At 42.7% G+C, this 27,291-nt stretch overlaps 1 protein-coding gene across 1 annotated transcript in view; it reads left to right on the top strand.

Moving 5' to 3' along the window:
- Positions 1–9,246: 9,246 nt before the first annotated feature.
- The window catches only part of LOC147897199 (nucleolar/coiled-body phosphoprotein), a 35,057-nt gene continuing 17,012 nt past the window's right edge, over positions 9,247–27,291 (top strand). The window contains exon 1 of the mRNA XM_087381476.1: positions 9,247–9,593. Within this exon, the coding sequence (XP_087237602.1) occupies positions 9,413–9,593 (181 nt within the window). The 5' untranslated portion in view covers positions 9,247–9,412. The remainder of the gene's footprint in view (positions 9,594–27,291) is intronic.

The raw sequence follows: 27,291 nt of genomic DNA, 5'->3' as shown, positions 1-27,291 counted from the left end.
ACAAACTTAGAAATAAACCTCTTGAAATGGATTCCCTTGGGTAATGAAGCATATAAATGGAGGATGAGCCTTAGAAAGATTCATAAAATCCCAAAATATTGGCGTGAGCAATGAACAAGAATTTCTATAGGAATGTTTTCCTAAAAATGAGCTTGAGAGGGCATGAGATAGTTACAATATGAGCAAACCCTTTTGGTCCAATAGAATTATAGAGAAGCAATCCTCAATCTACAAGTCATTGATAGTTTCAAAGAATAAGGGGTTTGTGAGAGTTCTAAAGACAGTGACAAGCTAGAGGTGAGAAGAAATCCTCCAAACCTTTGAAGAAGCTATCAAGTGTGTCCTAATCTATGGTGGGAACATCTAAAAGTGGATGTGAATCAGACTATCTTTCTTTCTAAATGTAATATATTTTCTAATTTAAAAAAGAAAGGGGCAACTTAAAAATGGAGTTTCCTAGGCACAGCCTAAGAAACCCGAATCTCAAAGGTATCGAGTTTCTAAAAAAGAGAAATTATACAGAAAAGCCAAGAAAGAAAATATTTGCTTGAAATGTCTAGGCAAAGACCATTCTACTTGGAACTACCCAAAAACTCAAAGGATGGGAGATAAAGCCCTAAATATACCTAAAAAAGAATAGGCACATGCAATGCAAGTGTAACTACTTAAAGATACTGAAAAGTATAGAGACGTCAAGGTTTATCATTAGAATAGCACCCATATATGTTAATTATCATCAGCAATATGGTAGCCCACTTTTGGTCCTCATGATCTGATGCATGGGAATATCATGGGGCAAAAAGTAAGAATAATGGTTGTTGATCATGCTACACATAATCTCTTGAGGTACTCATTAGATAAGAAATAGAAGTTTGTCTAAGAGTCCAAGTGCCCCATGATATTTGCAAGCATGACATTCTCAACAACCACAATGTATCTTTAGTTGCAAACATTATTTTGAGTGTATCCACACATTAACTCATGGGTCACTATGCACGCCATGCCATACACAGTTGTGTCATTAACAAAGCAATTGTCATGACAGATGGCACTTAAGAATTTCCCGTCACTATATTTCGGCTTTCCTAGAGCTTTGGCACTATGTAAATACAACCCGAATAAATGGAGTCTCCTTTGGAACTATGTAAATACAACTCATCCAGATGTTGTGTGTCAAGCTATAAAGGTTTTGTTCCATCAAGTGATGCAATCCATATGGGTGCGCTTAAGAAAAGGAATGCTCAAGAATTAAGTGCGAGAGATTTTAAGAGTAACACCAACATCGAGCAAATAATGAAATTAGGAATAGGATACAGGGACTTTGAGAACCTCTACAATTCACCCGACCACAACGAGAGACTACGCAAAGAGGCATTCACAATGATGCATCAACTAGGGCCGCCATGTTTCTTTGTTACTTTCTCATGCATTGAAAAGATGTGGGAACCTTTGGTGCATGCTCTCAAAACAGTGTATAGCACAACTACACTACCCCACTGAGGCACTCCATGAAGTGAATGTCATGCAACTAGTCTGGAAAAACCCATCTTTGTGTGGGCAATACTACACTCACAAATTGCAAAATATACTCCAACTACTAGACAAGGCTAGCTCGATACTTGGTAGTGTAGTTACTTCTTCGTCATCACAGAGTTCCAAAGTAGAGGTAGCCAACACGAGCATGGAATCTTGTGGGTTGAACAAGCACCAAAATATAATGTGAACAGTGATGATGACGGGATATCCTTAATAGACATGCATATCACATGTGACAAGAATCTCTTAAATGAAAACATGAATGAAATACAAGCTCACAAGCATACAAGAACATGCACGAAGGGGCAGTGCAACCTTTGAAAGTTCCACTACCCCAAGCCACTGTTGCATGCAACAATGATGCTCACCCCACTCAAGCGTGGTGATAGGGATAAATATAGGGAAGCTTGCATTCGAATTCAACAAGGAATTCAAAGAATCAAAACAATGGAAAGCACTACATTCTCTCAGTGGCTAGACTCTCTACTGCTAGACCTACAAATGTACATCCTATCATTAAGGGCTTCAATATCAAAACCAACATTATTCCTAAAACGTGAACCAAAGGACATCTTCAAAAATGCATTCAACAAGAGGATTACTTGCAAACTAAAAAACACAATGACATGGTGATGCAATTTTGCACCGGATAAAAGCATATACTTCTTACAAAAGACCACTTCTCCCACGCAACATGTAGCAGAACGTAGACACTAGAGGATCCAAAGAACACATGTGGCTGAGAAGGACATAGTGTGGATACTATTCCCTTCCAAAGACATTGGTTATGGGCTCGATGAAATAACATCGATGCTTATGAAGAACACATTGCACCATAATGGACTCCTATTTGTAGGATCGTGAAAGAAGTGCAAGTAGGGCTATAAAAAACAAGCATCCTTACTCAAGAACAATTTCCTGTACAGCAAGCAACATCATGGACAATACATCATGCGCAGGGTCTCACATTGGAAAGACTTGCTTTTACGCCGAAAGGAGTATGGGGGCACGAACTGGCATACATGACATTATCTCGAGTGAAGGACATTGAGAGGTTGTACCTATTGGAACCAATTCAAAATGGAAACTTCCATGTGAACAAATATGTCCAGGACAAGATGCATAGCCTCAACACCAACACGGCCTGGGTCACGATGGCTGCCTCACAATGACAAAGAAAAGAAATCTTGCTGACATCACTAAACACACAATCACTAACAAAATATATATTGGACATTGAAGGAACAACAAAACTTATGAACTCCAGCATTATTTGTCTTCAAGAAACAAAAACAAGACACCAAAAGTGAATGGCCCCGTAAGGATTCAATGTCATTGAAAATTTTTCTCACATGGGACAATGCATGCTTATACAAGAGCACTTGCCAATACACAGTGTCGAAACATACACGGAGCAAGGAGTCGAAATAACATCAATTGATACAACAATTCACAACAAAAGCTTTCAAATCTTCAATATATATGGGCCACCATCTAAAAAATATAACATGTTCCTGACTTATCTTAAAAGCATAATAATGACCAATAGAAGGACAAACTTCTCTACAATACTATAAGGTGACTTCAACAAAGACATGGCCAAAGCATCGCATGCCTCAACAAATTTAGAAAAAATCATGCAATCCTTTGGCCTTGAGCTACGATTGAATAAGCCCACAACAATTTTGTTGGAAAGTGGGGGAGCATAGATGCATTATGGCAAGAGGAGTGAGAACACATAAGATATTGAAATGGGTGTTCTCTTGATTTGAGAGGGAAGTCCCTCTTTTATAGAAATGGAGAGAGGGTGTCCTAAATCAGTGGCACCTCTCCTACATTAATGGAAATCAGCCCTATATCATAGGCACCTCCCCATGTGGGGGCCTTTGTACTACATCACCACCTGTGTCATGGTCTTGACACATCATAGCACTAAGTGTGCTCCACTACCTACACACACTCAAACATATGACTACTAGTGGATGCACACATGCACCTAACAAGCCCTTGATCACAAATGTCCCAACAAATTTATAGTTCACATCATGCGCAGGGTCTCACATTGGAAAGACTTGCTTTTACGCCGAAAGGAGTATGGGGGCACGAACTGGCATACATGACATTATCTCGAGTGAAGGACATTGAGAGGTTGTACCTATTGGAACCAATTCAAAATGGAAACTTCCATGTGAACAAATATGTCCAGGACAAGATGCATAGCCTCAACACCAACACGGCCTGGGTCACGATGGCTGCCTCACAATGACAACAATGACAAAGAAAAGAAATCTTGCTGACATCACTAAACACACAATCGCTAACAAAATATATATTGGACATTGAAGGAACAACAAAACTTATGAACTCCAGCATTATTTGTCTTCAAGAAACAAAAACAAGACACCAAAAGTGAATGGCCCCGCAAGGATTCAATGTCATTGAAAATTTTTCTCACATGGGACAATGCATGCTTATACAAGAGCACTTGCCAATACACAGTGTCGAAACATACACGGAGCAAGGAGTCGAAATAACATCAATTGATACAACAATTCACAACAAAAGCTTTCAAATCTTCAATATATATGGGCCACCATCTAAAAAATATAACATGTTCCTGACTTATCTTAAAAGCATAATAATGACCAATAGAAGGACAAACTTCTCTACAATACTATAAGGTGACTTCAACAAAGACATGGCCAAAGCATCGCATGCCTCAACAAATTTAGAAAAAATCATGCAATCCTTTGGCCCTGAGCTACGATTGAATAAGCCCACAACAATTTTGTTGGAAAGTGGGGGAGCATAGATGCATTATGGCAAGAGGAGTGAGAACACATAAGATATTGAAATGGGTGTTCTCTTGATTTGAGAGGGAAGTCCCTCTTTTATAGAAATGGAGAGAGGGTGTCCTAAATCAGTGGCACCTCTCCTACATTAATGGCAATCAGCCCTATATCATAGGCACCTCCCCATGTGGGGGCCTTTGTACTACATCACCACCTGTGTCATGGTCTTGACACATCATAGCACTAAGTGTGCTCCACTACCTACACACACTCAAACATATGACTACTAGTGGATGCACACATGCACCTAACAAGCCCTTGATCACAAATGTCCCAACAAATTTATAGTTCACACTTGGACCAAATTTGGAGCAACTTACCATCAATGCAAATTTACATGAAAATATCACATGCATATGGGATGGGCCACTGCATTGCTTGTGCATACATTGGGTAGGTAATCATCCACTGACAAACTCAGACCCAAAAGAAAGGCTTCCTTTCCACCACCACACTGCATGAGAAAGCAAGCCCCTTTATGCAAAAAAAAAATCCTTACAAGGCCCACCTTGCTTAACCGTGATTTGGTTGGCAAGTGGGGGAAGTGGATAGGCCAGTGATCTCGAAGCGCCCACCATTTTATGGGCTTAAGAGGAGCTTGATCAAATAGCTCAAATCGAGTCTCCAAGCCCCAATAACTTTGACAAAGCCCAAGTTGCTTAAAGTATGGAGGAGCTATAGCCTCTTTTAAGTATGGAGGGGAAGGGTTGAGTTAGCCATTCTTCTCTATGTTGGCCATTTCCAAGGAGTTGTCATCGTCAATCTATTTGAATTTTAATATGTTCTCCACTTCATTTCATTGAGCTCATGCATGGTTGGCAAAACATCGACGCATGAGAGGTCCTACAATTTGACTTTAGATGGCTTAAAACTGTCCATGGCCTAGTTTGGACGATTAAAGTTTTGGTTAGCTAGGTTTGATTTTTGATTGTTTGAGGTAGGGTATTAATATCAACTATCACTCCTCTCTTATGATGATGCAAGTCATGCAAAAGACATAATTGATTCAATTGGACAAAATGGCAATACACAACACCCTTCCCTTCACAAATAGCTAGAGTTGTAGAAATAAAAACTTGTGGCAATAGTCATTCTAGGTAGTTTGGTATTATTTCAAAAAAGGATAACCACTCTCAATGCAAAAAAAAGATGCAATATGGACTTTGTGCACCTTGCATAGCCAATTGACTAGCTAGCCCATCACCATAATGTGATGATGGCATCCAATATTGCTTACAAGACTTGCACTATAGTCATCGATGGCATGACGACCAACTTTTCTTGGTGTATTGCTACATCAAATACTTGCTCATGACTCTTATTGGAACTCTATGTTCCACAACCAACATGCAACCTTATTGCGATGCCACTATTTCATCATTTACAACTTGATATTCCAAATATAGGATTTACATTTTGCATGACCATGAATATGGGACTACTATATGCGACTATTGCAATTGGACAATGCAATAAGTTTTCTCACAGGGTTCCCCTTAAATAGCCTTTGTGATTTGCACAATATAGCTAGTCCAATCTCTCTCAACTCAAATTTGATTAGCAGTGATGTGGTAGGATCAAATTTGAGTTGTACAGCCTTACCTTGGTGCCATTAAGGCCTCCTATTCACACTATGTAATTAATTAAGTTGATCCTTAGCTTTACTTTATAACCTAGAGATTTGCTTTCAACTTGGAGCAATGTACAATCTATATATTTCAGCATGAAATTTAGGATAGCCATGGTCATGTACAATCCTCCATTACCCTATATCTTTCAACATGAGTTTTTATATAGCCATGGACATATAACCATTGCTCTTTATTCAATTAGAAGTGATGACCCTTTTAACAACATTAACAATGGTTGCATTTAAAGGAAAAGGGTTTGTATTTCAATGTGGTAGATTCATCCCTTTATATTAAGGGTGAATTACATTACTTACATATTTTGTTTTGGCAACAATTCCCCAACAATTCTGATAATATTGTTTTGACTGTTTGGATTGAACCTATGTTATGCCTTTACTCAGCTTGGATTTATATTAATGAATCTCAAGTACTGTGAATCATCTTTGCATCCTTTGAATTTGTCTGTAGTAAATTTATTTGGAAAGTATGTTTGACACCAACCTCTGAACCCCTTCCTCCTCGAATCTATGTATCATATGGAACTTATAAATATTCCTTACAGAACCAATGAGCCACATTAGCTACATATTCCAAGGAGATCGAGGCAAGGGTCTCCAACTCGTCTCCAATGATCAAGATAATTATAGCCTACACCCATCCCAAATCATTTTTAAACTCTAACTTCATTCATGCCATCAAGTCCATTAACTAAAGAGAAGGTAACCCTTGGAATTTAAATATTGCACTAAACTAGACTTTATCATTTGGATTCAAATCTAGGCTCATGGTCAAAGAAGGGATTGAACTACTTTCTTTCTTAACATCAAATATCCCTCTCTCTCTCTCTATGTGTGTGTGTATGTGTGTGTGTGTGTGTCTCTCTCTCTCTCTGTGTCTCTCTCTCTGTCTCTCTCTCTGTCTCTCTGTCTCTCTCTCTCTCTCAGAATATCACATCCCACTTAGACCAATTACATGGAGATCCACTTTTATCACGCACTAGCCCCCACTTATGCCTTCTCACCTCTCTATTATGCTTGAGGATCTCGCTAATATCCCCATACTAGAAGATAGAGCCACCATTATCACCAAGTCCCTACATGATGTCGCTCTCTAGACTATTCCTCATACCATCAGGTCCACCATCGCCCCCACCACTCATTGGTTCAGCCCCTTGCAATAGGTGGTATGACGTGAGTGTAAGGCCTTGCATTGTCAGCTTTGACTCAAGACCAACCAACACCTTTCAATTGAGGTAGAGGTAGAGGTCTACCCCATCATAAGAAGTGAGACTTATATATCCAAATGAGGAAGGTTACTAAACTTTCTTCTTAATGATAACTCCAAGGTCTTATGGCAAAAATATTCACACAGACGTCAACATCCCCCTCACAAACTTGATCACTTGGCATGCACCCTTTATGACATTCTGCACCAACCTAGACAATGGCATTATGAGGGGCTATGTATTGCAAATGGATCAATACCCTAGCACCAAGCTTAGCAAAGCTATTCAACGACGTTGTTTGCACCCACTTTTCCCGCACTTTGGCCCTTAACACTATTGTCTCAATAAAAAAGGCAAGGAATCCCATGAGTTTGAAAAACTACAAGACCATCATGTTCAAACATGCTATCTTTAAGATTTTTGGATCATCACTTGATACACTAAGCCCAGCTATTCCAATGACTACTTGATTTTGGATATAGCCAGACATCATTTGGGCGGACTGAATACTCTATGAGTAGGTATCAAGCAAACACAAAACATAAACTAGATGGTTAGATGACATCATGAGCGAGATTGGGGTCACACAGATGTCAACATCCCTCTCACAAACCTGATCACTTGGCATGCACCCTTTATGACATTCCCCACCAACCTAGACAATGGCCAAACTAAAGATCATGAGGGGCTATGTACTACATTGCAAATGGATCAATACCCTAGCACCAAGCTTAGCAAAGCTATTCAACGACACTGTTTGCAACCATTTTTCCCACACTTTGGCCCTTAACACTATTGTCTCAATAAAAAAGGTAAGGAATCCCATGAGTTTGAAAAACTACAAGACCATCATGATCAAACATGCTATCTTTAAGATTTTTGGATCATCACTTGATACCATAAGCTTTGCTATTCCAACGACTACTTGATTTTGGATATAGCCAAACATCATTTGGGTAGATTGAATACTCTATGAGTAGGTATCAAGCAAAGGCAAAACATCAACTAGATGGTTAGATGAAATCATGAGCAAGATTGGGGTCAAACACTGTTGTTCTTTGTCACCAAACTTGTTTGGCCTATACATCAACGAGCTTGTCATCTTCATCATGACATTGGGAGGAGCAAGTTCCCCATTAGTTGGTTCCTTGATCTTGATTCTACTATATGAAGATGATGTGGTTCTACTCTCCTCATCAATTAGGGTCTCTAGTAGCATTTTGGATGTACTTTAGCCTTTCAATGAGACACACGAGTTGAAGGTCAACCTGGATAAAACCAAGGTCATGGTCTTCAACACATCTTGGGTGGTTGCACATCTGCAGCAGTTAACCTCTAATGGGGCACCATTCGAGATTGTTTCATCCTATACATACCTGAGGGTCCCCCCTTGGGCCCAATATTCATGACATGACTAGCAATGTAGGCTTGTTTGAGTAAAGTGTATGCCACGAGCGTTAATGCTTTCACTCCCATTTCTAGGAACCAATATCAAGTCTCTCCTCTTCTATTCAATTGTCCACTACCCACCGAGATGGACGATAGTCCCTTTTCGGGGACAGGCCTATCAAAGACAAATTGGTCCTACTTACAGAGACTACAGATTCTACTTCTTGCTCGAATAATCCATTAGAGCAAGTTACTTGTTGCACATCATATTGTACTAGCACAGATTATAGTTACACCTCTATAGCTTGATGTTGTCTTTTAGGTGGTCACTTATCTCCATAGAGTTAGGAACTATAGCACCAAGACATTCAATGTATGGGGGATATACTGATTATAGAAACACTACACCGATTGGATTCTATTATAGAAGCCTAGTTCTGTAATGAAATTATCCTCCTCTACTCATACATACTGATAAATGAGTAGAGGAGGAAATTATCCTCCTCTACTCATACATACTCATAGAAGCTTAGTTCTTTAAGGAAATTATCCTGCTCTACTCATACATACTCATAAATGTACTGATAAATGTATATACATATATACATTTATCAAATGTATGGGGGGAGTATGCATACTGGATAGAGTTTATATTCTCCTGTCGCTTAATGCAAGATCAGAAGCTTCTCTATACCTAGTTCATTGCAAGACGCTACCAGCGGGATGCAGAACAGCTGAGTCTGTCGCCTGTTGCACTCTGGCCTCTCAGAGCAGTAGCGATGGTTCGTGACGCGCTCTTTGCTGACCTTCCTCCTCCCTCGGGTTCCGCGCAAGATGCTACCCACGCTTTGCCTTCGTCTGCGACAGCTGCTGCATCCGTAGAATCTTCGCTTGCTGGAGCCTATAACGTAGCGCCCAAGAGTGCTATCAAGCGTTCCACAGAGGACGAGAATGAAGAAGGTGGAGTACGCATTCTTCCTTTTTGAGTTAACTTTGATCTAGGTGTACCCAGTATTGTATGCAACGCCGCCAGTAATAAAGTTTACCTACCAGAGAAGATTATACAATACATCCTGAAGTATGCATGGTTTCTCCTGAGCAGGATGGCCTCAGTATGTTTCTTGCACACTGAATATTATATAAATCTTGTCTGATGGTTAAGGGTTACAACGACTAAAGGAAACCGTCTGTTGGAGACAAGCAATTGAGCACCGATAGAGTTTCCTTGCCTGCATTACCCTGCATTACTATTTTGTTTTCTCCCCTGAGCTATGAGGACAGTAATCTATTTGAAGAGAGGGAAAATGTTACGTCCCTGCAAAGTGCTCCCCGGAAGATCTAGGAGAAGCCCCGTTGAACCTTAGGTTGGCAATAGCCAACGTGGGGACTAGGCTAATCCAGCATCAATAATGGCCTACGGTTAGGGCGCAGTCTAATCAAGGGGCGGGAAGTGACCATTCCAACAGAGCACACATAAGCTATGAACTATACAAAATGATACACCTTTTCTACTATTCACAATAAATACGATACAATATCTACGGAACCCTAGATGTTGGTTGTCCTAAGTTTGTAGGGACTATTCACACATTAGGGTTTTGTATAGTCCTAACCACTACCCTATGTCAACACATACAAACATCTGTACATGGGTGTATGCCATGCGGATGACTGATATTGTTGGACCTATGCTCACAGTGGATAGGATTATGTCTTCATGGGTTGTAAACAAGTTCATATAAAGAATTTGACAGCAAATCAATGGGAATGTCTAGGGTTCTCAAGAGGATGGTGCAATAATAATTTTTGCACCGTATGTGTGACTGTGCCACTCATCTCGCCAAGTTTAAGGACATCACCAAGCAATTGGCAGCTATCGATGAAAAGATGGAGGATAAGACCTTATGCCAATTACTATTCTTTTGCACCATCATATAAAAGCTTTGTCTTTAACTTCACTATGGTAACTAATTTTGAGATGCTTCATATCACAAAATGCCTAGTTTGCTCTACCAAGAAGAGCAACACATGCAAAACCATAGTCAGATTCGAAATGCGTCCTCTATGTAATGGACATTAGAGGCATTTAGGGATGCCTCTTACTTGTAAGGATCTGAAAAACTATTATTAGACGTAGGATCTTGTTGTTGGTAATTGCACTTACCAGTTATAAGAACGTAGGTCAACGCATTTCATGCCTTGCATAGGCGACACTTCAATCTTTCTAGGCATGCACATTTTCCATACATTGATATGCTCATGCTCTTAGCCTCTCTAGCTCTCAGATCTCTCTCACCATGGTGTCTCCACCACTCCAAGGTTTCTCATTGCTCAAAGCTGTAGACTCTTGCTTGACGCTCATCCATGTTCAGCCTCTCATGCTCATCCATGCTCAAGTCTCCATTTATGTGATGAGTTATGAGTCACATCATGTGTGTTGGAAAGGTCACCTCCCCATCTGTAAGCCTCCATATGAGGAGAGCATGGGGGAGGGAGACCTAGGGCAGAAGATGCCCAGAGAAGAGAGAGAGGGGGGGCTGCCACATGGGCAGCACCTCATAAGAGAAGAAGGCTGCAACAGATGGTGCCAATTACAGTGCAGATGGTGGGGCATCCAAGGGATGGAGCAGGCCTGCAAGAGGGAAGATCTGGAGCTGCAGGTACAAAGAGAATCCTGGGCCAGAAGCGCCTGGGATGAGAAGGGATATGAGTAGGTTAAAAGGCCTGCAAGAGGGCCTGGCAGCAGCACAAGTGTTGCAGGGAAGGGAGGGGCTGCAGTGGGCAGCACCCTGCCCTTATATAGGGCCAGGAAACTGGTCGGCCACATAGGCCAGCCCACAGCCCCATGCATAGAGGGGAGTAGGAGGGGGCTGGCACACAAAGCAAGGGGGGCTGGGCCCCCACTTAAAGGCAGGGAGCACACGGCCCTAGAGATGGGTGTGAAGAACCAGCCTTCTCAAGAATGCAAATGTGTACAATGCATGCAGAATTTGAATGCTGATTGGCCCTCCAATGGGGAAGAGCGCCCTCGTGAGAGTACTTGTTTCTACTTCGACCTACATGCAAGGTGGGAGAGAGATGGCGGATGAATGCAAGGTGAATGTAGAATGCAAGGTGGGAGAGAGATGGCGGATGAATGCAAGGTGAATGAAGAATGCTACGTGAGATTCACAATGAAAAGGGTGATACCCTTTCATTAATGTCCCTTGAGATCACTCAAGTTCCATCTTCCCATTTACACCTACCCTTAGCCTATGACCCATGCATCTACCATTCAATGCATCTTAATGCACCCTTCCCTTCCTATTTCCCCTAGGACCTAGACACGTGTGTGCACATTTTTATTAATAGAATAAGTATCACATGTCCAAATTCGATGCCGTCTATCTACTGTCCACTGCCATAACAAATCGGTCGGTGTCCATCATAAATACAAATAGAGGTTACACCATTGGCATATAATATATAATAATGTTTTAATGTCTACTAATCACGGATTAGTGATTTCTCGTGTCATGGCACTCCCTCCTGCTTGAATGGGCAGAAGTCCTCTTTTGATCCTCTCTTGTCTCTTTCTCTTGCGTACGCTTTTCTTTTACTTTTGCATTTGCATCTCGTCTTCATAATCTGCAAATAGTCTTCTCCTAGTAGTACATGATCTCTTCTGAATCAAAACTTAAATCCCATCTTCAAGTTACGATTCCTCTTGATGCTGAATATTCAAAATGCAGAAGTACCACTGCAGTGCCTCTTCAATATCTCTTCATACTCAGAATTTTCTTCTGAATACCAAACTGCTGAAATCTCTTTACAGTAACCTGCTCAATAAGATGAAACATATTCTCAACTAACTGGTCAGTATTAAAACGATTCTCTCACCCAATTGTTTCATTGAACTAGGTAGACCTTGGCTATAGATGATTTTGCGATGGAGAGCTACTTAGTCTATAGAAACTATAGACCTTCAATCTCTTTTTCCAACTCTTCTATTTCAGCCCTATTCATCCTATCAGACGCTCTACACGGAGGATAAAAATATTTATTCTCTATCCATCCTCTACAATGAATATGCCTACTCTCTATGTAGTTCACACATCCATACACCACTGTTGGCTGAATGGATAGAATTTACTCTTGGTTCTATGTTCACCGTAGAGTCTTGGGATGAGGAGCTAGAAGCCTCACCCTCCTGCTTGGATGCTTTGCCTTTTCCTTTTACAGAATTAGTTTTGGCAATTTTGGCTAATAGAGTAGGACATTTATGCCATGGATGCCCTGGCTTATGTTTCTTACATGCGAAACATTAGCTTTTTCTTCTCATGGTCAGTAATGGAAGAATCTAGTATGTGATTGGTTGTTAACATTTTGTACAATAGCGTTCTCCTTTTCTTTGTTGAAAGGATTCAGAGGATTCAATTTCCTCTCAGCTATCTCAGCCAATTTAGTGAGGTCTTTCAAGGTGGTTGGGTTGAACATTTCAATCTCATACCTCACTTTCGGGGTTAGGCTGCTAAATACTTCTTCCTTCTATTATCCTCGCTCTTCTCAGGTAACTCTAAAGGGAGTTTCCAGAACCTAGCTGTAAATTCAGCGGTACTCCCATTTTCGAATTGCCTGAACCTTTTCCAGCGGAAGGTCAATTCTTCATCATGCCTCGGAGGCATGAAAGTGGCTTTAAGCTGCTCTACAAATTTGGACCATTGAAGAATAGGCTCTTTTCCCGTTTGTGATAAGGACCACCACATCAAAGCATCCTTCTGTAGATGCAGTGTGGCAAGAGCAAGCTTCTTGTGGTCGATCTTATTTTGATGGGCAAAACATAGCTCAAAATGGCGAATCCAATTGAGGATTTTATCCGCCTCTCTTGCTCCATCATACTTTGGGAATTCTATTCTCTCTTGGGGTTGGAATTTAGCTCTCTTTGAGGGGGTACTTAAATCTTTATCCCCAAAATTCAGCACTCTCTTAGTTCCAAATAATGGACTGTTCAATCATATGGCTAAGCTGAGAAACCAGCTTATCAACGGGAGACTCTTCTCTCCCTCTTGCACTTGGATTATAATCCATGTGTACGAGATTTTGAGTTAAAGGCGTAAAGTCAGTGCCTTGCTCTTGGATGAACTCGTTTCTCCCTTCATTTCTGAAGGAAAAGTCCCTATCGAGATTCTTGAAGGAGAGATGAAGGTAATTCTATATGTGGGTTATCATACTCAATATGTGTGTAACTCTCATCTACATTATCCTCTTTAGGAGGAGGTGATGGTGTTCTCTCCCTATCTCCTTCTGGTAGTGGAGGAAAAAGGACAAGTTCATTATTAAATATCCCTTCTCCTTCCATTCTTTCTTTTTAGTAATACAAGAGAGAAAATGACTTGCTGTAATTTCAGAAAAGGCGTGTATTTTACAGCAAAAGTCAAGTGTTGCAGAGTTGGTGGTACTTATCCGACTCCCGCTGCACTTGTGTCGAAAAACCACCTAAAATGACCTCTTCTTCCTTCTTTGTTAGGCTTTTCTTCTTGTATTTTTGCTGTAAAATGGTGTGCTCCGTTTGGGCTACTTATTTTGAGGATTGGAGCTCTAGATATCGTTATAGGGGGTGCTTGGTGGGTGGATCACCCCCTTAAAATCTTGTTCCAATCCGACTTTCCGTTAAGGAGAACGGGGGGGGGTCTCTTTTCCCCACGGTTTAAGGGTTTTAAGGGTCTATTCGCACGGGGGGAGTCACCTCGTTAGGACACCCCGTCCAAAGACCAAAAGAATCAGAGAAAGTCCTTACCTCAGGGCTTTCATTTTTTAGGAATTGTGGGGGCCTGTGGAGTCGGTTTTATGGTCGACTGGTTGACCATATTAGGGCAGGCCGGTCGGCCACTTCAAGGGGCCCTTTGGGCCTATAAAAGGAGGCATCCAGCCGCATTCTTCCAGCAGGTCAGCCATCAGAGGAGCAGATAGGAGCAGCTTACCCTTATCCTTTGGCCTACAATCAGGAGGTAAAGGAGTCTTGGAGGTGTCGCTGCAGACTTAGCTCACAAGGCTGAACCCTAGGCTGCCTACCAGGGTAGGAGGGTGTTGAGATCTGGATAGAGAGTCTACATACGCTCGAGGTGGATCATGCGGCCTCGAGTCTAGAGATAGCCGGCAGATAGGAGAAGTACCTTGCGGTTGGATCAGAGGACCACACCATTGGTGGGACTCTAGATCTATCTATTTTTGTATTGTGTCCATAGCTTTGGATGGAAATATATTATTTTGGTGGTTTCTATATCTGGTTGGTTCATTGTCTATTGACGAGTCTGCGCATCTATGTTATGTACAATAAGTTAAGAAGTCTGTGATTCCTCTCCCACACACACACAGTGTGAGCTCCTGGGCTATTCTATCAGTCTTCTGCTGTGCGTACCCTCTGTTGGTCGATTTCTAACAATGTGATGTAAGTGGCTTTCAAGAAACTAAAGGGCAGTAATATGCATCTATTCAATCATAAACCTCATAAATAGCCACAATGCAAGCTTCGGACACTTTGATCACTTAACATTACTTAGAAATAAACCTCAACAACAACAATGGGGAGGCTAGAATGCCTCTGCTCAGTGAAAACAATACACAATACACCCACTGGTCCCAAATGCTTGGTGTCCCTTTCGGTATTCATTTAATGCTTTTGAATGGAAATGCTTTACACTAGGGGCTCACCCTTGCACTGTTCCTTTCGGCAAATCCTTTGTCGGACTTTTGGGCATCTAACCCAAGTGCACCACTAGAATCCAACTGGCAAGGCTATCTTAGGCATCCACTTCTGACCTGACCCAATTGAAAGGCATCCAAGCATCCAAACCACTAGCCAACTGTACCCAAGCAGCCTTGAGGCTTTCACATGCAACACACTAACCCTTTGGCCTTTCCCTAGGTGCACCCTTTGCTTCTGAGTGCTTGCTTAAGCCTGTGGGGACCAGAAAGGACTCCAAACACAAGAAACACACTGCAACTAACTTTAAAATGAGAAATAACAAAAAAGAAAAAGACAATAACCAAATACCTACTGTCTATGGCCGAGGGGCGAGCTCAGTCCTCGCGCCTATCTCCTAACCAGGCTCCCAGCAGGGTGCGCGTGTCTCTCAGCCTTAGGGAGAAGAGAAAAAGAACATAAAGAAGGTGGAAGGAAGGCAAGAAGGAGTTGAAGAGGAACACAGGCTTGCAGATCTGCCCCAAAGCCTTGACCTTGGGATCCGGGCCTCGAACCTCGCTTCTAACCAGCCACAAATCACCTCGGGACTCGCGTGTGTCTTGGGGCGTGTGCCAAGAAGTCTGTACATCAGCCTCGAGAATCGTGCCTCAGGTTCGTACAGTCTGTACGGATCCGTAGCTGTACGGACTGCAATAAATGCACCCTACATTGCTTAGAAAATCGTGCCAGCAGCCGTACACATCCTTGGGTTGTGTGCCAGCAGATGGGCTGCCTCAATTTGTGTGCAAGAGCTGTAGGAAAAGCCAGAGCAGCAGCAAAACAGCAACAAGAGCCAACCAAAAAGTCAAAATCAGCCTAGGGTGCTTCTGCTAGGCTTGGAATGCTCTAGGAGGGTTAGGGGAGAGAGATGGTAGGTGGGAGAAGGGCATGCACCTGCATGCATGACATGGGGGCCTTCATTAAAGTCCTAACCCACTTGACCAAGCACAACGTTGGTTGTCCTTGGGCCCAACTTTTAGACTCCTCTCTAATGCCTTTGCCTTGCCTCTAGGACCTAGTAGTACACCTAGACTTTGCCCCTAGGAACTTCTAGGAAGTTTGCATTTCCTCTAGCCAGCCCCTCACGGCCAAACTATTACTAGACTTAACCACGGTTAACCTTGGGTTAAGCGTGGGTTGAGTTACAAAAATACATTACATCACTTTCACGTCCTCGTGACATACCCTTCTCTTAACACAGAAAACTACCCAGGTTGTTGCTGACAACTTACATGGGAAATAAAGAAAGTAGGCATAAATAGCCCATACCAGAATATACATCATGTGTAAAATACAACCTCGTAAGGAACATATGGTGTAGGAGAGTGTGTGAGTCCATCCATAGATCAATGCATCTGCTGTGTGGAGTGTCTAGAACACCCATCATGGAGACCTCACGGCAGAAATACTGTTAGCAAGCAGTATCTTAGGTGAGACGATCGGTGCCACCAAGCGATCTCCAGATACATGAGCAGTCTGAATCAAGGAAGTGGAGGTACTACCCTTCTCTCGAGCACCAAGCAATGCTCCAGATCTCTGCTTTGCTGAACCTGTAGGAGCCTGCACCGCAGTGGAATCAAGCTGAAATGCGTCCAGGTAGAGCGGCAAATCTGAGGTTACTCTGCCAGATCACCCTTCCTCCATCCACTTCCCATCCAGTGCAGGATAATTCCTGAACTTCACCAGGTAGTGACCAGTGTTGCAAGAAACGTTTCTAGAATTTAATAGGCGTTTCGTCTAGAAACGCCTATAAATACATATATATGTATATATAATAAACACAGTGCACACATATCTCAGATACACACATACACAGTGGGCACTCTAAAAATTCAAGAGACAACATTGAACAGGCTAACAGCCAAGAGCTGCGAGCATACAGCCTACAGGACCCAGGTGACAAGTCATAAGCCTACATAGTACAGATGCCAAGTCACCTAGTAGCATTGAGCAGCCTACAAGTTTGAAGTGACATTGGACAAGTCAGTGGTCACAAGCCAATAGGCTACACCCTACAGAAGTAGTAACTTTTAAAATTTAAGCACAGCCTTCAAATTTAATCATCATTCATTCAACTTAAAAGTTAAAGTATAAAGTATAAAGTTTAAACTTTGAAGTTTAAAGTTTAAACTTCAAATTTCAAACTTTAATGCCTATTTGAAGTTTAAACTTTAAACTTTGAAGAAGCATTGACAATTGTGAAAGATGGTCCACCGTCCATGCCAATGGCATGGCCAGTTTCAATCATCGTCAATTGAGATTGGATACAAAAGATAACAAAATGTAATACATGTAACATGTCTGATGTCATGACTCATAATGTCAAATGATATACAGATAACTGTATACATAATCCAAAATCTAGATTCCATCATCCATGAACCCATGGTCCAAGCCTCGAAGGCCTACATGCGGTAGGCTACAAGCTAGCTATACAACCTATAGGTAAATTGTAACATCCTACACCTACTATCTAGCCTCTTGAGCTAGGGGAGCCTAGGACTCTAGCTCCTCTCCAAGATCTGTTGCCTCACTACTATCCTCTGAAGATGAATCTGCATCTTCGGGAGAGGAAGAGGAAGTATCACCCTCGAACCAACCTGTGGCTCGCAATTGATCTGAGTCCTCTGAGTTTGTGCCTGTGGTGTCTGCCAATATCTCCTCCTCCTCCTTTTATGCCTCATCTCAACCTTGACGTCCTCGGAATGAGGATGCAAGAACAAGTACATGTGATCCCCCGCGTGAGGCTCGTGCTCGACGCTAATAAACACGAAGTTGAGCAGCCTGTGATGATCTCGAGGCCGTGGCAGGTGTCTCTGCATCCTCTCTAGTAGCTGCAGCTAGTACTCGCGGTGCACGAGCTCGAGCCTGTGAGTATCTCTGATGGCGAAATTGGAGTGTATTCTATTGGAGGAAGTCGTAAATCGTCGTTCTCTCGACTTCGTTGGATGATCGACAAATCGATAGGTTTCGGCTTTATCTTGTCAGAATTAACTTGTTTCGGCTTCCACTCAAGGCTACTAGTACCATCTGCAGACCTGTATGTCTCCAGTAGACGTAGGTTGGCATTTACATAGACCAATCTGTCAAGCTGCTCCATGCTCAACCTGACATATTTTATAAAGGAAAGGGAAGTCAATTGAAGGCTGAAGCTATTTTTTAAAATATAAGCTATAACTTAGAATCCACTAAGCTTAAAAGTTAAAGCGCTTAAGAACTTACTTGTTTCTCTTCCTGGTGTGTATGTCTGCACATATACTCCATATCCTCTCAGCTAGACCTAATGTCACATGCTAGCAGCTAGCAGCTAAATTGCCAATCTTGAATCTAGATTCTGAAATCATCTCAAGGCTCACCTATTTTGGACCGATGGCTCGCATACTTTGTCCAAGTACTGGGTCCATCTGCTCACAAGCATGCGATCATTCCATTTAGCAGGTTCCTTCCACAAGGGATGGAGCATATGTGCAAGAGTGTGGATTGGCCTATGAATCTTCCTCCAAATCGCTAATATATCATCTTTTCTGGTTACCAAAAGAAATCAAGTTAGAACTTAGAGCTAAGAGATTAGAGGAATCATGAGTCATGACTTAGAAGTTAAATTAAGGACAAGTTACAAGACTTGTATTTTTAGTGTATTTACCTCCTCTGCTCGAGGATAGGGCAATCCTTCGTGGCTTTTCGAAGATTCAACATGAACTCATAAAGCCCATAGTACAACCCTCGTGGTTGAATAGTCGAAGCACAAAGTACAAGGGCTCTATGGACATTTGAATGGAAAGGGCTTTCTGCCAAAACTAATTGTCGAAGACAATCCCCTCTACATTCTGTCCAACAGGCAATCTCGAATCATTCCAGTCCAACCAATCTGAATGGGTCATCATTCGACAAAGGCTCTCTTTGGTCTTAACCAGCCTATGAAAATAAAGCCGTTTGAGCCCTTGGTGAAGAAGAAATTTCAAGATAGAATTACAAACAGATTACTGCTCAAGATATAATTATGTACCTGCTAAGCACTAGGGAAATATAGCCAAAGCGTGTCTTGGAGGTGTTAGAATTATTGATAAATTCTAGGCAGTGACCAATGTAAAGTCAATAAGTGGGTTAGGGGCACTTTTCCCTCATTTAAAGGTTTTCCCCCCTAACCACAGTTAGTTTACTAACTACGGTTAGTGAAGGATAAGATTTGTCACTTAGACAAAACCTTATCCTCCCTTTGTATTGCTTCACTCTCTTCTATTGCATATTCGACATTCAGCTTACACTCTCTTGCTTCCCGCTCTCTCTCTCTCTCTCTTAGACAAAACCTTATCCTCCCTTTGTATTGCTTCACTCTCTTCTATTGCATATTCGACATTCAGCTTACACTCTCTTGCTTCCCGCTCTCTCTCTCTCTCTCTCTCTCTCTCTCTCTCTCTCTCTCTCTCTCTCCATTTCCATCATTTGGTATCAGAGCCACTAGCTCTCACGGACCTGCTCTCACACACAAGCTGCAGCCCAAGCGTGAGAAGCTCCCTGCTTGCACATCTTTCTGTACAGCCATAGTTGGCTGTTCCGTAGCGCCGTTCGTACCAGAGCCGACGTCCGTACCAACATCACTATCTCGACTAGCTCCTTTTGCCGTACAATAGACATCTGCAGCGACTGTACCATACAGAACCGTACTGTGCATATCTGTCGTACCTGCGTCAGTTGCATATCTACCGTATCTGTAGGCAGTCCGTACAGCATACGGACTTTCGTACCTGCAAGCAGCGCTCGTACATCATACAACGTATGGCGACCGTACCATTGTTGTACAGCGACCGTACACTTGTCATATGTGCAGCTCACCCTCTGCGTCCGTACAACGTATGGTGTACCTACACCTTACCTGTGCACGTGTGACTGTACAACCGTACGGTGTACGTACACATCTCCGTGTAGCAGTCCGTACAACTAGTATGAGACTGCTTCGTTTGCAAGTGTTGTGGTGGAGAAGACTCTCTGTGCAGGTTATTTTCCTTGCAGGTACATTTTGCAAGGAGCCATTGATTGGCTGTGGATTCAAGCAGGTGCATTTTGGGATTGTGGGTGTGCTCATTTGCACACATTGGCTGTAGAATTTGGTTCTTTTGCAGGTAAATTGCAAATTGGGGCTTTCAGTCAATTTGTCCCTTTTAGAGTTGCAATTTCTTGCAAAAATTTGGGGCTTTTTGCTTTACACTGCAATTTTTTGCACTTTTGGGGCTTTCAAACAAATTGCCCTCTTTTGGATGCAATTTCCCTGAAGAAATTGGGGCTTTTGGCATTCTGATGCAATTTGGCAGTGTACAAGCATTTTGGGACTGCTGCAGGCAATTTTGGACTCATTTTGAGTGACATTGCAGACATTGGCAAGTTTTGCAGTGTTTTTTTGGCAGATTGAGAGCATTTGCAAGATAATTGAAGTGCATTTTGAGCCTTTGATAGGTTGTGACAGTATTTGTCACTGTGGGTAGATTTTCTTTGTAGATTTTACTTGTGCATTTTACATCCCAAGAAGGGATTTTACTTGGTCAGTTTGCTGTATTTTTTAAGATTATCTGGTGAAAATGGCTCAAAACAAGCCCAATGAGGTGTTCGGAGTTCTCACACAGGAGGATAAGTTGGATGGCACCAACTACTCCTTGTGGAGTTTCATGGTTCGCAATATCTTGGTTGGCAGACATCTTTGGGATTATGTCAATGGAGATGAAGCAAGACCAGATACAGCGGGTAAACCTGTCACTCCTACAGCTGGAGGTAGGGGTAGAGGTGCAAATGCAGCACAAGTAGTTGGAGCAGCCGCTCTAGGAGCTCCCACAGCAGAGTAGAAAAGATGGGACTCTAGAGATGCACAAGCTCTTTCAGTAATTTCTCTTTCTGTCAAGAGGTTCATTATACCTCATATTCGGTCATGCAAGACATCTATGGCAGCTTGGGAGATACTAGAGAGTATGTTTGCAGCAAGTAATGATGCCCGAGTTTACTTTATGAAGTGAGAGCTTTCCCATACGCATATGGATGAGGGAGATTCCATGAATTCTCACCTCACAAAGCTTCAGGACTCGAGGGAACAATTGTTGAATATTGATGAAGTCATTCCAGATTCAGAGATGATCACCACCACTCTAAACTCTCTTCTTGAGTCCTATCTCGGTTTCCACACCTTGCTGAATTTGTCATTGAGGGGGGGGCAGCAATCTCCTTTTTTCACGAGTTGGTAGGACTTCTGTTGCAAGAGGAGCAGACACACAAAAATATGGCAACCCGGGCTGGTGAGCATGCCATGCTTTCCAAGTTTAAGCCCAAGGGTAAGGGCAGCAAAAGTCACATGCCAATCAGCCCACAAATCAGCATAAAGCTGATTCAGGATAGCCCTCTTATAAGGCAAAGGGTGATACAAATAAGCAGAAAAAGAAGGGCATCTGTCATTATTGCAAGAAGCCAGGTCATTATATTGGAGAATGCAAGAAGCGCATAGCCAAAGAGAAGAAAAGGGATTTCAGTATGGCTGTGTCAGATGCATCAGCTCCACATTCTCATGATGGGGGAGATGTTGCAGCCAACTTTGTGGAAGAGCACTATGCCTTTCTGTCTTGCACTCTAAATTTTTCAATGGGTAGTTCAGATGCTACAGCCACTAATGATGATGACCCATATGCTTTCTTGACTTGCAGTTATGATCCTTCAAAGGATGCATGCTCTCTTAGTGTCAATGAGACACTTCATACTCGGTATTTTGACAGTGGTGCTTCAAAGCACATCACTTCCAAGAAGAGTCTGCTTGTATCTCTGCATCCTAAAGAAGGTGACTTGTGCGAATAATTCTTCTTATTCAGTGTGTGGAGTGGGAGACATTATTCTCACATCCACTGATGGCACAGATTTCAGAATTTCAGATGTTCTCTATGTGCCAGGGATAAAGAAGAATTTGCTTTAAGTGTCCTTACTCAATAGAGGACGATTTCAGGTTGTTTTTGATGATGACAAGTGCGCAGTCAGAGACAAAGAGAATGACTATGCTTTGATGTTGTTTGGCACTTTGTATCGGGGTCTTTTTCAGCTTGATTTATATGAAAAAAGATCCGATCTTGAATTATCAGTTAGCACTCCCACTGCTGCAATGCAGAATGCGGAGTTATGGCATGCCAAATGACACTTCAAAGGCATTGATGCATTGCCTCCTTTGGAGTCGCTTCCTCCACATGCATGTGAAGGTTGCATCCTTGGCAAGATGCATAGACTTCCCTTCAAGAAGGATGGTGCAGTGAAAGCTACACGGAAATTACAGCTTATTCACAGTGATGTCTGCGGTCCCATGAGGACACGTGCTTTTGGGGGTTTATCTTTATTTTGTTACATTCATAGATGACTTCACCAACTACACTTGGGTCTATGGTCTCAAGGCAAAATCAAAAGTGTTTATGCATTTCAAACACTTTGTGGCTATGGTTGAGAATGAGATAGGACTCAAGGTGCAAACACTTCGCACAGATCGAGGAGAAGAGTATATATCTTATGAATTTGAGACATTTTTGAAGGAGAAAGGCATCACACATCAGCTTACAGTGAGGCTTACACCTCAATAGAATGGCAAAGCTGAGCGAAAGAATGGCACTGTAATGGAGATGGATAGATGCATGCTCACAAGTAAGAAGTTGCCTCACATGTTTTGGCTTGAAGGCCTCATGTGTGCCAACTATATTTTAAATCGGGCTCCTACAAAGGCTTTGAAGACAATCACTCCCTATGAGACATGGCATTGGAGAAAGCCTTCAGTGGACCATTTCAGAGTTTTTGGTTGTATTGCATATGCCCACGTGCCTGTGGAGTTTAGACACAAGTTGTCAGATAAGGCACTCAAATGCATTTTTGTGGGATATAGTTCACAAAGCAAAGGCTATCGTCTCTACAATCCTGCTACACACAAGATTTTTGTTAGTAGAGATGTTGTATTCTTTGAAAATTCAGCACATACACATGCTTAGACACAAGTTGTCAGATAAGGCACTCAAATGCATTTTTGTGGGATATAGTTCACAAAGCAAAGGCTATCGTCTCTACAATCCTGCTACACACAAGATTTTTGTTAGTAGAGATGTTGTATTCTTTGAAAATTCAGCACATACACATGCTGAATTTCAGATTCCAGCTTCTTCAGATGATGTGTTTGAGGGGATGCTTCCTATCGCATTTGGTTCCCACGCTGAAACTCAGAATTTACAGCAACCTCCTCCAGATCCACATGCCCCGATTCAGCCACTGGCTGATGTAGTACCACCTCAGAGTGTGGATGAAGTTGTCGCAAGAGATTCAAGAGATACACGCAGCCAAAACAGTCCCAAATTGGTTGCTTCAGACTCTTAGGGAGAGTAGGCTTGAGGCTCCATTGACTGGCAGGACTTGTAGTGCAGTAAGGCACGCAGGGGGGCTCTTTCAGTTGAGACAGCTTATGCAGGGACTCTTCTTGATGAAGAGGAGCCTGACTCTTTTGAAGAAGCAAAGGATAATGTGCATTGGATGCAAGCCATGCACAATGAGTCGCAGTCCATAGAGAAAAATCAGACTTGGGCTGTTGTGGATTTGCCACTAGGTAAGCATGTCATGGGAAAATGGGTTTTCAAGGTCAAACGGGGTTTTCAAGGTCAAACGGAACCCGATGGGTCCATTGACAAGTACAAAGCAAGGCTGGTTGCCAAAGGATATGCTCAGAAAAAGGGCATTGATTATGAGGAGACATTTGCTCCTACATCCAGGATGACAACCATCAGAACTGTTATTGGCATGGCTGCACATTTGGATTGGAAAGTCCATCAGTTGGACATAAAAACAGCATTTTTAAATGGAGACTTGTTGGAAGAGGTGTATGTGAAACCACCTCCAGGCTTTGCGGTATCAGATGATGCACGTAAGGTATGTAAGCTGAATAAAGCTTTATATGGGCTGACATAGGCTCCCCGTGCTTGGTATGCAAAGATAGATGCCTTTCTGTCTTGCAAGGGTTTCAGCAATAGTCCAACTGAAAGCACCCTCCACATCAAGAAGGATGAGGGGGAAATCTTGGTCATCATTCTTTATGTAGATGATCTACTGCTCACAGGGTCAAATGGTGATAAAATTGGAGATTTCAAGGCTGAATTGAGAGCCACTTTTGACATGTCAGATTTGGGCATGTTACATTATTATTTGGGGATCCAGTTCATTCAAGAGAGAAGTGGTATCATTATGTTTCAATCCAAGTATGTTAAAAAACTCTTGGATAGATTCTGGATGCAAGATTGCAAGCCTATAGCTACTCCCATGGAGCCAGGGCTGAGGCTTACAATGTATGATGTAGGAGAATCTATAGATGCCACACTCTACAGTCAGGCGGTTGGATGCCTTATATATTTGTGCAATACACGGCCCGATATTCAGTTTGCAGTATCTCAGGTGAGCAGGTATATGCACAGCCCAAAGACAACACATTGGCTGGCTGTAAAACACATCTTCCGTTACTTGCAAGGCACAAAGTCTTATGGCTTGATGTTTCCTAGGGGGGATGACTTGCAGATGCATGCTTACAGTGATTCAGATTGGGTTGGAGACTATGACACTAGGCAGTCCACAAGTGGTAATTGTTTCTTTTTGGAAAAAGCTTGCATTTCTTGGCTGAGCAAGAAGCAATCTACTGTGGCTACTTCCTCATGTGAAGCTGAGTACAGGGCAGCTTTCACAGCGACAGCTGAACGTGTTTGGCTGCGTCGTTTGCTTGCTGATCTTCATCTTTCATTGGAAGGTCCTTCTCCAATCCTCACTGATAGTCAGAGTGCTATAGCAGTGGCAAAGTTTCCTGTGTTTCATGCTCGCACGAAGCACATTGAGCTTCACTATCACAATGTCAGAGAGAAGTTGCATGCAGGAGAGATCAATATGATCTATGTGTCAACACATGACAATGTTGCAGACATCTTCACCAAAGCACTTTCACGTGAGAAGTTTGAGACATTTCGTAGTGCCCTGAACTTATCTCCTTTTGGTGATTGATCATTTCCTTGTACATGACATTGGCACTGCAAGGGGGTGTTAGAATTATTGACAAATTCTAGGCAGTGACCAATGTAAAGTCAATAAGTGGGTCAGGGGCACTTTTTCCTCATTTAGAGGTTTTCCCTTCTAACCACAGTTAGCTCACTAACTACGGTTAGTGAAGGATAAGGTTTGTCACTTAGACAAAACCTTATTCCCCCTTTGTATTGCTTCACTCTCTTCTATTACATATTCGACGTTCAACTTACACTCTCTTGCTTCTTGCTTCTTGCTCTCTCTCTCTCTCTCTCCATTTCCATCAGGAGGGTCTCACAAGCTCCCATTTGCACTCCCTTCTAAATAGGGCCAGTGCATGTGGCTTACGAGTGATGTAAGTCACTAACTGCATCGCCTTTTCGACCACAACATACACCCAAGGCAGCTTTCCAATATTCTCCATCAAGTCCAGGGAGTGTGAAGCACAAGGAGTCCATACAACCTTGGGATACTTCTCCTCAAGGAGACTTCCCATTCTCTTGCAGTTGGAGCCATTGTGGGTGATGACTTGCAGCACATTGTCTTCACCAACCTCCTTGATGGCTGCCTCAATGTGACCCCATATCCACTCTCCGGTGATGTGCAAGCCGGCATGTGCATCATCAACCACCCTCAAGAAGATGTTGCCCACACAACAAGTGACCAAAATATTAATCATCTGTCTCCTCTTTGTGTCACTCTATTCGGCGGAGACAATGGTGCATCCATACCGACTCCAGGCTTCCTTGAGTGCCTTCATGTCTTTCTGTTGCTTCTTCAAACGTGTGGTGCGGAGAGTCTCGGAACTAGCAAGTGTAAGGGATGATACTCTTGCTCTACCAACGGCTACAAGTGCATGGTAAAACTTCTTGTAGGCAGGAGTCCTTGCAACATGGAAGGGAATATTGCAAGCATAGAAGAACTGCTCCTCTGCAATTTCAGCCTCTTGCTTCAGGCATGGTGCCCAAGCAGCGTGTATAGGAGTAACTCTTGGAGTGACAGCTGTTGGACCACGTGTCCTCTTGGCAGGAGGCCGTGGAGGAGTTGATGGCATAGTGGACAGCCCAATTGACACGGATGTCGATGGAGTGATGCCAATTAGAGGCTCAGTAGAGACACTCCCATGTGCCCGTGATGTCGATGTAGATGGGCCTCTCTCCTGCTGTGAGAGAGACATACCTGAACCCTCCACACCCTGATTGGGATGATGTGGCGGTTCCCTCAAGGCCCAACTTCTGCTGCTCAATCGACACCTTTGCTTGAAGAATCTGATCTGTGACCACAGGATGGAGGATGTGTCGAATCTCATCAAATTTGGTAGAGGTATCTTCATATGCCAAGAAGATATCCTCTGGAATGGCATGGCACGGATCTTCCTCCCATAAGAAATGGGCTCGAACACGAGGGGTAGATCCTGTCAATGTGTCACCACAAAACTTGCACAATGACCTCCTTGTGCCAGATGTGCCATATCTCTTAATAAAAATGGTATCTTGCCACACATTCCGCCAGGGTGGAGCTACTAAACAAGCATCCACACCAATGCATCATGTAAAAATAATGCAGAATAATAGTTCTAAGTACTAAGTACAACATAGTCATGTCGGTGATCGCACTACAAATCAATCACATCATCATCATCATCCTCATTAGGACATCAAAGGTGGATGAGGCATTGCAAGCAGGAAATCGACGATAGAGTGCTGTCGGGCACTCAAGGGTGCGGTCCTGTGACGTCTCTTGGTCATAGCTCTACGCCTAACAAGGGCTACAGTAACCCCTGTTAGATGAGCTTTGATGGTGAACATGGAGGCGATATCCCCAAGTGTAATCTGTGCGTCTACCCTCTGTCTGAGCTATCGAGTCACTGGCTCTGAGTCTAGATCATGT

Source organism: Dipteris shenzhenensis, chromosome 11 (genome assembly GCF_047967505.1).
Source record: "Dipteris shenzhenensis isolate YYH24624 ecotype China chromosome 11, Dip_SZ_1.0, whole genome shotgun sequence".
NCBI lineage: Eukaryota > Viridiplantae > Streptophyta > Polypodiopsida > Gleicheniales > Dipteridaceae > Dipteris > Dipteris shenzhenensis.
This window is presented reverse-complemented; position numbering and strand designations above follow the sequence as displayed.